The 12,913-nt window shown below is 45.7% G+C and overlaps 1 protein-coding gene across 1 annotated transcript in view; it reads left to right on the forward strand.

Moving 5' to 3' along the window:
* Positions 1 to 12,913, forward strand: part of adamts6 (ADAM metallopeptidase with thrombospondin type 1 motif, 6) — a 92,693-nt gene that overhangs the window by 24,146 nt on the left and 55,634 nt on the right. The window contains exon 11 of the mRNA XM_080755419.1: positions 6,159 to 6,300. Coding sequence (XP_080611545.1) covers positions 6,159 to 6,300 — 142 coding nt within the window. The remainder of the gene's footprint in view (positions 1 to 6,158; positions 6,301 to 12,913) is intronic.

A 12,913-nucleotide genomic window follows, 5' to 3' on the forward strand; every position in this document is an offset into this window, starting at 1 on the left:
CTCCCTCCCCCCAAAAAGGAGAAGCGTTCAGGCTCTCTGCCACTTTCCCAGGAACGATGAGTCTCTCAAAAGAACAATGCAGGCTCTGTGGAAAACGTGGTGGAACGTGCCCAAAGGTTCCAGGATGAACTGTCCTCTTCAAAAAAACGGTTCCGACATTCACACTTCTGAAAAGCACACAGGGGTTGTTGCTGACAACGGTGCCCCGAGAGAACTTTGAAGCTCTCCTCGACCGCCACTCGTCTCAAGTGGGAATTCCATAAACAATTCACGGGAAATCTGTCAACGCTCAACGTTCCGCATCCCTGGAGAGGATCAAGTCCTCCCCGCGGGGCGCTAGCCGACAGCGTCCCCTGGAGAACTATTCAGAAACAGGGGGACGGTGTTTTGGCATTAAAACAAGTCTCCATTAGTTCAGTATTAGCTATTAGTACCAGTATATTGGGACTTGGAGAATGTGTCTACTACATCTGTAGTAGCGCTATAGTAGGTGAATGTGTCTGCCCTGCTGGACAGGGTGTACACAGCCAATTATACTGCCTGATACAATCCATTTAGGCCTGACCTCAACTAAATTCTTCAAAAATAGCAGACCTACAAGTTCGTAGCGCGCCACTCGGTGGTGCACTATGAGCTTGTAGATCTGCTTTTTTTCCAATAGCTAAATTATAACATAATGTATGTAACACCAAAAGGGGTTCCCGCTCAAAATGGGTTAAAGGGTTCCCAAACCTTTCACCTATTAGGCTACACGTTACATTAGGCAGCGTTCTGGAAAAAAAGAGTGAAATTACACTTAAAGGGATATTTCACTTTTCACAAAACCTGTTGTTCATTTTTTCTACTCAGGCTTACACCGGGGCTCCACCGGGCGCGTCAGCGTCGCGTCACCGTCAGGGAATGTTCCCTTTTTAATCAGTGAAGGGTGGCTCCACTGCGTTGCGCTTCGTTTTTTGACACACGCGACGGAGACGCAGCGTGCCCGGTGGAGCCCCGCCGTTATGTGAACACCACACATAGTTTTTAAGTTGTTTGTTTCAGTATTTAGATATTTGATATTCATTTTTGCTGCCCGCCCCTTCCTATACAAACCCATTGTAGGTTCAAACTCTATTTTAACCATCGAAAACACCCATCCCTTTTATGGTGACTGATACTGCCCTCCTAATGTGTGAGGGGGCCGTGTTTATTCATTTACTGTTTTCATTTATTTTTAATAATGTTTTTGTGTCCTCTTGCCTCCTTCTGCTCCTTATTCTTTTCCAAAATAAGTATTTAAAATAAATAGCTAAAATGACTATCAAATATCTAAATACTGAATGGAGCACTGAATCAATACTGCCCGGGGTGTTCACATAAGCCTGAGTAGACGATAAAATGACCAAACGTTTTTTTGAAAGTGAAATATATCCTTTAATGACATCACGTTCTACTGAAAGAAAGTGTTGACACTCAACACGTTTCAGTTGAAATGTAGGTCATTTGCCGCTTGACATTTTTTCTAATGACACAATTTTCCTCCTCCGCTGAAGCATATAAATTAGGCTTATACAAAGACAGACAAATACTGTAAGCCCTCTTATTTTACTCTTGAAGAACAGTTGAACCCACCCCGTATTATAGTCTTTCTGTTGAGTTATGTTTTTTGGCATCGTTGTCACTGCTTGCGTTTTGCTTTTATGTTTCTCATTACAGCGAGGTTGATTCAGTTGTGTCCGTCTGTAAACTCTACTTACTGTAGCGTTCTCAGCCTCCCTCAGATGCTTTATCCCGTCTGTCTGTCTGTCTGTCTGTGTCTGTCTGTGCCTGTCCCTGTCCCTGTCCCTGTCCCTGTCCCTGTCCCTGTCTGTCACAGGCTTTATCCCCCATCCCCCCCTGGCAAGTAAACAAGTTTGGCTGTGGCTTTGGCCTGGCTTGCATGCTGGTGTAATATGTGACGCTTTTTTTTTTTTTTTTTTGGAAGAATGGTTTATGGATACACACACACACATACTAGCACCAGTGCATGGAGTTTATTTGTACAAGTTTTGCATACTACATTGTCATTTAACCCCTTTAACACCGGGAAAGCATATGTGTCTGTCGTTTAACTATACATATATAAATACATACTATAAATACATAATAGCAACATACATTTTTTGGAAAACTCTTAGGATTTAGAATGGTGGTTTAGAAACAGGGGGGGGGGGGCTGTGGCAAAATGCATATGGTTTTGGGGGTCCTTGGCACGTGAAAGTAACTAGTAACTAAAGTTTTCAAATAAATATAGTAGAGTAAAAGTACAATGTTTGCCTCTGAGATGTAGTGGAGTAAAAGTACTGGAATTTGGAAATACTCAAGCAAAGTACAAATACCTCAAAATTGTACTTAAGTACAGTACTTAAGTAAATGTTCTTGGTTACTTTATTATATCTTTCTTATAGTTCACTGTCGTTCCCCTGTCATCACAGGGCGTTCATGTGTCATGTAATGAATTTGAAGCCTTTGTTGTGAGCGCCAAAGAATAGCTTTTATAATGAAACTTTAAAGTTGTAACTCTGACGGTGTACACATGAAATCCAAGTGCCATTTGGTTACATTTGTGCACTCATTCATTAACACAGAGGATTTGACCGTGCATGATGGAGTTTGTCTGCTGTATTTAGAGAAAAGGTTTCCATGTGGATCAATGCATCATGGCAGTGGTTTTCAACCCTTTTCATATCAAGGCCCATTATTTATTTGGTATTTGAGCCATGGACCACCATTTGATGAGATTTAGCCTCAATATGTTGTTATTGTTGGATAAGATTTTGTCCACAATTCCATGCTGTAATGATGTGGTACCATAGGAGAGATAACAGGCAAACGTTAACAAAATAACGATTATTTTACATTCTCTAATTGTGTAGACTTCTTGTAAATTAAGTAATGCAGATGTTTAACAATAATTGAACTCTCGAGAGTGTAAAATGAAACCAAATGAACCTGTAAGGGTCCATTTGGTGACGTCTTGGGTACAAATTGGGTAAACACTCAAGAGTTAAGGGTCCATTTGGTTACCAACTTTCCATCACTTAGCTGAGGACCACCTGGAACCCCCTCAAGGACCACTGGTTGAAAACCTCTGCATCATGGGATTATTACACACTAGAGAGAGAGGGGGGGGGGGGGGAGAGAGGAGAGAGAGCTCTCTATGGACCCGTTATAAAATGCAGTAATTGTTTTGGTCTGAATATGCATATGCATAATATCCATATAGTATACACTACAGTACATATTGCTACTCGTTACTTTCCACCAATGTGCCTGACGAGAAGAGAGGCACGACCTTGTAGTTTGAGCGTGCTTACACTGTGTGTGTGTGTGTGTGTGTGTGTGTGTGTGTGAGCGCTTTTGCGTGCGTGTGCGTGCGTCTCTCTCACAGTTCCTTCTCCTTTCCTCTCTGTCTGTCTGTCTGTCTGTCTGTCAATCATCAATCAAAGTCTAGCTGCGTTTATGTTGTCACGGAGCCCATTTTTCCTTTCGAGGGACTGGCGGAGGCATTCCACCGCACGTTCCTGCTGCTGCCACAGAAAAGAACACAGTGTTATAGTAAATACTTTTAGTAATGTTTTGTCTCAAAAAGAATCCTCTGACTCAAGCTTATGGAGAGAGACAGAGAACCACAGCGCTTTCAGAGAGAGACGCATGTCTTCTTTTTTTTTTCTTTTTTATAACTCTCGCGCTCGATTATTGAGTTCTATATATAGACCAGACCCGAGACGATTTATAGCCTCGGTCGAGCTAGGTCCGTCGTACCCAAAGGAGAATACCGCTGAATTTGAGCTTTGAAATATGTTATTCCTATGGCTTAGGACAGTGTTGTAAACATCCACTGCTGTGGCCAATAGCCAGAGAAAAGAACAGAACCCTCTTATATATCTACATATTCTAACTTTTTACTTCGTAAATGAACCCTTTGATCTACTGCTACAGCGACACACAAAAACAGCAAACTTTGCGAGCTTGCAGATCTGCTACTTTTGCTGTTTTTGAATATGAATCCTGAAAAGTAACCATTTTGGACATAATGAGGTTTCCCACCCGACAGATAGGAATTGGAGTTTGTCCCACGTTTCACCAATAAGCAGCTCCAACCACCAAGCTGCTCGTCGGGAGCAATTCGGGGTTCAGAGTCTTGCTCAAGGACACTTCGACACAACTGTGGGGGAGCCCGGGATCCAACTAGGAACCTTGCAGTTCCCATCCGGCCGCTGTACGCCGGTACAGCGGCCGGATGGGAACTGTGGTCATCTGTGAGGCTATAGCAGAATCTTCTTCACCCAATGCAGGCCCCTGGTGCAGTTATTTTTTCCCATCTAATATTGAACCAGTTCAGAGTGTTTCCACTGGAAATGAATTGGTTCAGAAACCTAAAATAGTACAGCATCCACACAGGCCCCTTTCCCACCAAAACAACTTTGGTTCCAGAACTGGCTCCGTTCTTTAGTTTTTGTGGTGGTCAATCAACTTTATTGTCACATCACAGTTTCACAAGTAAATCTGCCGTCAGATCTTCCATCCTGAATAGTGACACGCCCACTTTGTATCCCACTTCAGGGCAAGAAGTATTTTTTGGTTCCATTTCCGAACCAGGTTTTAGGGATCTGAACGAGTTGATTTGGTTTGAAATTAGGCGCGGAAAAAAAGAACGGGATGCGGGTTCAACACTTGTGGAAACACAGATACTCCCAGTAAGCTCACTTTGAACCCAACGTAAACAAGAAAGACTCCCCACAACAAAAGCCACTCTGTGTGTGCGTGCCTGAGTGTGTGCATGCGTGCGCGCGCATGTGCACGTGATCGCGTGTGCGTGCACTTCTTGGCTGCCGTTTGACTTACCAGAATACAAAATTACTGTGTTTTCAGTTTCTTTTTTTTGTTCTTTGTGGAGCGCACACATATTTCTATCTGACAAACAGACTAAACAGAAAGTCCTGGAACTGGACTCATGACCTAATAGCCCTTTTCTTTTTTTCTTTTTAATTATTTTTCCTGTCTTTCTGTCTTTTCCTGCGCTGTCATTTTATTGGCTCTGTCGTGGATTCTGTATCTGAGCTGTAAACATGAGAAACATAGACGTTATTACATTTAAACTGTAAACATGAGAAACATAGACGTTATTACATTAAATGTAATAACGTCTATGTTTCTCATGTTTACAGTTAAAATTTTAAACTGTAAACATGAGAAACATAGACGTTATTACATTCAAACTGTAAACATGAGAAACATAGACGTTATTACATTTAAACTGTAAACATGAGAAACATAGACGTTATTACATTTAAACTGTAAACATGAGAAACATAGACGTTATTACATTAAATGTAATAACGTCTATGTTTCTCATGTTTACGTCTATGTTTCTCATGTTTACAGTTTAAATTTTAAACTGTAAACATGAGAAACATAGACGTTATTACATTTAAACTGTAAACATGAGAAACATAGACGTTATTACATTTAAAGTAATAGCACTGGCTGTTAGACATTGGTGGTTCTCAAAGTGGGGTGCAGGGGTCCTTGGGGATGGTGGGGGTTCCAGGGGGTCTCAGGGGTAGAGTGGCCAGTAGAGAGACCTTCCAGGGAGTCTCAGGGGTAGAGTGGCCAGTAGAGAGGCCGGATGGGAATCGTGAGGTTCCCAGTTCGATCCCGGGCTCCCAGAGTTAGTGTCGAAGTGTCCTTGAGGTGTCCAGGGGGTATATAGTGTTGCCCTGTGTAAGAAGGGAGGGAGGGTTGGGTATATGGGGTTGCTCTGTGTAAGAAGGGAGGGAGGGTTGGGTATATGGGGTTGCTCTGTGTAAGAAGGGAGGGAGGGTTGGGTATATGGGGTTGCTATATGTAAGAAGGGAGGGAGGGAGGGTTGGGTATATGGGGTTGCTCTATAGGGAGGGAGGGAGGGAGGATTGGGTATATGGGGTTGCTCTATAGGGAGGGAGGGAGGATTGGGTATATGGGGTTGCTCTATGGAGGGTTGGGTATATGGGGTTGCTCTATGGAGGGAGGGTTGGGTAAATGGGGTTGCTCTATGGAGGGAGGGTTGGGTATGGGGTTGCTCTATGTAAGAAAGGATGGTATAGGGTTGCTCTGTGTAAGAAACAATCCTAGTGTCAGGTTTGTTTTTCTGACAGCTCAGGTCGGGGGACGTGTCTGGACAATGAACCAGTGAAACGAGACTTCCTGTACCCCACAGTGGCCCCGGGGCAGGTGTACGACGCAGACGAGCAGTGCCGCTTCCAGTACGGAGCCTCCTCCCGCCAGTGCAAATACGGGGTAAGAAACCAGCATCCACCATTCTCTTCCTTCCTTACTTACTTACTTACAGTGCTTAATGGCTAGAATTTTGCGTGCCTGCGGCGCACTCGCGTCTAATGCCACGCGGCCCGTGTTGTTTCTCCGTGAATATTGTGTGTCTGAGACACACACACAAACAGTACATTTTGAACGAAGGCAAACAGTGATGTATGTTTGTCCACTGACCATGCTGTTTCTGTGTTGTTCCATGTTTCTGTTTTTTTTGCCGTGAATAAGAGAGAGAGAGAGAGGTGAAGTAGAGCAGACAGCGATGTGTGGCCAACTGGCCACTGACTGTGTTGTTTCCGTGTTGTTGTTGTTTTCTATCTGTGAATGCCGTGTGTCCGCTGTCCGTGTATGTTCTCGGGCCATCGCATCACGGAAAGAGAAACCACGGAGCTGGGTTGAGAACGCAGGGGTAGGGTCAGTGATGCAACGCAGGGGTAGGGTCGGTGACGCAACGCAGGGGTAGGGTCGGTGACGTAACACAGGGGTAGGGTCGGTGACGCAACACAGGGGTAGGGTCGGTGACGCAACACAGGGGTAGGGTCGGTGACGTAACACAGGGGTAGGGTCGGTGACGTAACACAGGGGTAGGGTCGGTGACGCAACACAGGGGTAGGGTCGGTGACGCAACACAGGGGTAGGGTCGGTGACGTAACACAGGGGTAGGGTCGGTGACGTAACACAGGGGTAGGGTCGGTGACGTAACACAGGGGTAGGGTCGGTGACGCAACACAGGGGTAGGGTCGGTGACGCAACACAGGGGTAGGGTCGGTGACGTAACACAGGGGTAGGGTCGGTGACGTAACACAGGGGTAGGGTCGGTGACGTAACACAGGGGTAGGGTCGGTGACGTAACACAGGGGTAGGGTCGGTGATGCAACACAGGGGTAGGGTCGGTGACGCAACGCAGGGGTAGGGTCGGTGACGTAACACAGGGGTAGGGTCGGTGACGCAACACAGGGGTAGGGTCGGTGACGCAACGCAGGGGTAGGGTCGGTGACGTAACACAGGGGTAGGGTCGGTGACGCAACGTAGTTTTGATTATGTTTTATTACGTTTTCATTCATTTCAGACTCAACACTGATCCACACTGTGTGTGTGAGCTCTATGGACGTGATATCCACACTGTGTGTGTGAGCGCCATGTACATGATATCCACACTCTGTGTGTGTGTGTGTGTGTGTGTGTGTGTGTGTGTGTGTGTGTGTGTGTGTGTACACTATGGACATGATATCCACACTGTGTGTGTGAGTGCCATGTACATGATATCAGGGGACATACGTTAGTCCGACGTACCAATAGTCCGCCATATATGGCCGGTTAATGCTTCCGTGTGCGGTTAGGGTTTGGGGTAGGGTGTCGGACTGTTGCGTGTAGGACTGTTGGGACGTCGGACCAAAGATGTGCACCCCATGATATCCAGAGAGCTCCTCAGCTCAAAAGTCAAAAGGCATTCTCCGTGGACACGGCCCCGTGTGAACGGATATGAACGTTGCCGTGACAGTTTGTACTTTGTTCTTTGGCGTGCGTTTGTTTTGTTCGTTTGGGCACAACATGTTGACCCAGAAGAACATGCTTAGGAAATGTGGTCATTCTGCAGCACCTGGGAATGATAAGTCTGTGTGATTGACCCACATTGAGGTGACCCGTGTGACCTGATAGTTTCGAGGAAGTGTCAGGCTTGAATAATGAAGCCATGTGATGCTATGGAATGGATGGAAGACTGCATGGAGAGAGTTAGTACAGTAGTGGTTCCCAACATGTTTGAAGCATGCACACACGCACATGCACACTCATAATCTCCAGATATGCGTCAGGACTAAGTGACTGCAAAACAACAGCTTCTTTCCTAGAACTGTGACAGCATTGACTGACTCTCATTCTCACACACACGCACGCACATGCACACACACACACACACACACACACACACACACACACACACACACACACACACACACACACACACACACACACACACACACACACACACACACACACACACAGAGTATGTAGTGAACGGATGCCTTCCTGTGGTCTCCCATACTCTATGTATTATGGATGTTTTATTTGACGACAGACTATGCTGGATTTACAGATTATGGCATAATGTTGCTCTATCTGCATGTCTTTGTCGATGTCACACAGTGACAATAAACACCTTATCTGTGGTCCGGGGCCCTCTGATTGTCTGTGAGGACATTGCAAGTTGGTCCCCATTGACAAAGCACTAGTGTAACATTCATATAAAAGGAATGAATGTTTCCCTAGTATCAATATTATATCCATATCATAATATTAGACTGGATATTGTCTGTGATTTTGGATATTGTACTATTGTGATATGGCATAATGGCATGTTTAAATATAAAAACTGGATCGGGAAAACTCGATATCGACAGATACTCAAAATATCAGGAGCAAATGAACGTGACGTCCCTAATATCTATATAATATATTTAGCCTTAGTTTTAGTCATCATATTATTCATTTTTATTTAGTTTTCATTTCGTGTTCTTCAGTGAAAAAAGGTGGTCCTAGTTTAAGTTGACGAAATCAACACTGGCCCCTAGCGATGTTGACATGGAGTGCACCACCAGGCCCACTGACCCACATGGAGTTGACCTGCACCACCAGGCCCACTGACCCACATGGAGTTGACCTGCACCACCAGGCCCACTGACCCACATGGAGTTGACCTGCACCATCAGGCCCACTGACCCACATGGAGTTGACCTGCACCACCAGGCCCACTGACCCACATGGAGTAGACCTGCACCACCAGGCCCACTGACCCACATGGAGTTGACCTGCACCACCAGGCCCACTGACCCACATGGAGTTGACCTGCACCACCAGGCCCACTGACCCACATGGAGTTGACCTGCACTATCAGGCCCACTGACCCACATGGAGTTGACCTGCACCATCAGGCCCACTGACCCACATGGAGTTGACCTGCACCACCAGGCGCACTGACCCACATGGAGTAGACCTGCACCACCAGGCCCACTGACCCACATGGAGTTGACCTGCAGAGACCCACCAGGCCCACTGACCCACATGGAGTTGACCTGCACCACCAGGCCCACTGACCCACATGGAGTTGACCTGCAGAGACCACCAGGCCCACTGACCCACATGGAGTTGACCTGCAGAGACCACCAGGCCCACTGACCCACATGGAGTAGACCTGCACCACCAGGCCCACTGACCCACATGGAGTTGACCTGCACCACCAGGCCCACTGACAACATGCGTGACTTTCCAGGAAAAGAAAGGCTGCGTTGAACTGTGACCTGATGATGTTTTTCAGGACAAACATCAGTGGGGAAGACTTTGTAGAAGTGTCAGGATTGAAGAATGAAGCCTTCATGTGCTTCATGTGAATGGACGGAGGGCTCCCTGTGTAGATGGATGTCACCCCCCTGAGGGAGGGAGGGAGGGAGGGAGCATACTGCATGCCCTACAAAGCCAGGGTGCAGTAACTACATTTTTGGTCGAAAATTTTATTATAACAAATAATTAACTCCTTGGTGTCTGTTTTATCTTGTGACAAAGTTTCGGACATACCTAGAGCGACAACCCAGCGTGGGGTCGTCCACCCCACCTATATTCCAGTCTCTATTTGAGCGAGGTTTCGCGGCCCCAAACACTTTTATTGGTTGAAATCTACACCCTACTATTTATTGGTTATTTGATTGGTTCAGGCTAAGTCGCAATGCAATGGCAACACTCCATATCAGTTTTTGTGAGATATCGCCGTCGGAAAGCTCTCAATTTTAGTGGTCATTTTTTACATGAAAATGTTTGAGGGAACATTTCTGTGTGTATAGAATGGTAGACATGCTAAGAAGAGGGGGCTAGAAGCTTGAAGATTTACAGCCCGGGGATGCGATGGGATTCGGAGGGAGGTGGGGTCGAGTATCAGAGAGAGCCGTTTGTAGACAGGTTCTCACGTAGGATAGATGGGGCCAAAGAGGTTGCAGTGGAGGAGGGGGGGTGATAGTTGGAACAGGACGCACGGAAGCAGATGAGGAGGGTCTTGGACAACAGGAACGAACAAAAGCTTAGCTGATCTAAAGCAGTGGGTTCTCAAACCTTTTCACATCTAAAGCCCAACACACATCGTCTGCGAGCGCCGCACGTCAAAACAGCCGCCTCTGTTATTTTCAATGAACTTATCCCACACCGGTGGCGTCCGACGCTCGCTGGCGCGCGTTCACGCCTCGCCTGATGCTCCAATACGCCACTGTTCTATTTTCCAGGCGTTGCCACACGGCAACGCCTGTGCCGCGTCCCTGCGCACCCGTTTCACAGACGGTGTGTTGGGCTTAAGACTGCACAGCATTGATGTGTATTTGGCCGTGGACGGACAGACACCCCATCTTGAAAAGGTTTTGTGGCAAGGAGAACCCAAAAGATTGTATAAGTTATATTGTAGTAACATACTCTAGCATACAGATTGTATACGTTATATTGTATTATTTGTCTGACAAATACACCAATAAGTCTTTTTTTGTACCTTATATGGTGTGTGTGTGTGTGTGGGCTCCATCCATGGACTGAAGTCTCTTTAGCCCGGCAGCCACCTGTCGATGTGCGTACTCTATGTCCTCTCTGGTTTAGTAAGGCCCACGATGATGACACACACAGTTTATTCTGAGGTTTGCAAACATCCTGGATGTGATGTTGGGGTCGTTCCAGACATCACATTACACAACATGGCATTACGTCACGGCAGAGATGAACCCAGGCCGAGAGGAAGAAGTCGTGGGGCTAATGTGCAATTAATCATATATAACATGTGAACTTACTGTAGCATCGTTGCTTCTTCCAGTCCGTTGCTTAAACTCAGTGACACCAACGCCAAAAAAACTATACCAGAATCCGTCGCTGTCGGGATACCTTTTTGTGTGGTTTCTTTCCGTAAATGGACAATCTCTACTTGACCAGTCTACAGCGTCACACAAAAGCAGATCAGGTCAGATCACAAAGTAGCAGATCAGCATTCGAGCTTGTCGATCTGCTGCTATTTTTCAATCTGAATCCTGAAAAGTAGCAGTTTTGACATATTTTTGTGCCACCGCAGGTTATACCGCCGAACGACGAAGTGTACAAACCAGAACCAGGCTTAAGAGTTACCCTCCCATTTGGACTGTTTTCCAAATCTCAGAGATATTGGGGAGGTGAAGGTATGAAAAACAAACCGCCTTTGATGGCTATATTAGTGAGGCCCTCTGTCTCAGAGAGAGAGAGCTGCTTCTTTTCCTCAGTGCAGCCAGGCGGGGGTCCCACTCCCAAACCTTTTCAGATCAAGACCCCAAAAGATACATGTGGTGTCTGTCTCCCCCGGGGTCCCATAAACGTACAAAAATACATTATGAATGAACCACTTAAATACCTCCTATATATATTTTTTTTTATAAGAAAGTATTAATAGTGGAATTAGATGATCTACACGTCGTGCAATTTGTCGCCAGGTGATGCGTTGTGAGCTTGTAGATCTGCTGTTTTCAGTGTCTCTTAATTACCGATTATCTAAATTGTTTTCAAGTTTTCTGAAAAGCTTTCCCCCGGTTTAATATGCTATATGCTAATATAGCATACTTTTGAATATTGTTTTGAAAATCTTAATTGTATTTTCATCTTTTGAAACAATAATGTACAATACAATAGCCTACATTACCTACAAAAGAAAAAAACAATAATATATTATTGTTTATTATTATTAATATTTATTTAATTTTATTTAATTTAATTTTATAAAAAAAATGGTGTGTGTGTGTGTGGGGGGGGGGGGGGGGGGGGGGGGGGGGGGCTTTATTGTAAAAATGTGTCAGGGTCCACATGTATGTTCATTTAGGACCAGGGTCTGCTGACCTCTGAGGGGGGGTGGGGGGGAAGAGCTTATTGAAACCAGCTGGGTGTTGGAGAAAGGGGAGCACCGTTTCCAAGCCGGGGACCACGGATGCCATGTCCTCTTACTATAAGCGACTTTGGGCTTGTTTTTTCTATAATAATAATAATAATAATGAATTGCATTTTTATAGCGCTTTTCCAAGTGCTCAAAGCGCTTTACAATGGTTCATTCATTCATTCATACATTGGGAGGTGAAGCGGCGAACAGTCGACGCCAGCGTCCTCACTTCCCACCCCCAATCCAACCCTTGATGCTGAGTGTCAAGCAGGGAGGCACTGGGTCCCATTATTTAGAGTCTTTGGTATGACCCGGCCGGGGATCGAACCCCGTCCTCCCAGTCTCAGGGCGGACACTCTAACCACAAGGCCAAGTCGTTTGTAAATTATTGATATAGTTGCAGGTTTTTTTGGGGAACCGTTTCTAAAATGCAGTTGCTTATTTGGGCTCCTAATGATGGTTCAAACCATGCAGCGGTTCTCAAACATTTTCAAATGAAGGACCCCCAAAGGAATATGTATTTGTCGCACAGACCCCCCCATCTGAAAAATATTTTGTGCCAGGGACCCCCCACCCCCATCTGAAAAATATTCTGTGCCAGGGACCCCCCCCTTCTGAAAAATATTATGTGCCAGGGACCCCCCCACTTCTGAAAAATATTATGTG

Source organism: Protomyctophum bolini, assembly GCF_963924005.1.
Source record: "Protomyctophum bolini genome assembly, chromosome: 22".
NCBI lineage: Eukaryota > Metazoa > Chordata > Actinopteri > Myctophiformes > Myctophidae > Protomyctophum > Protomyctophum bolini.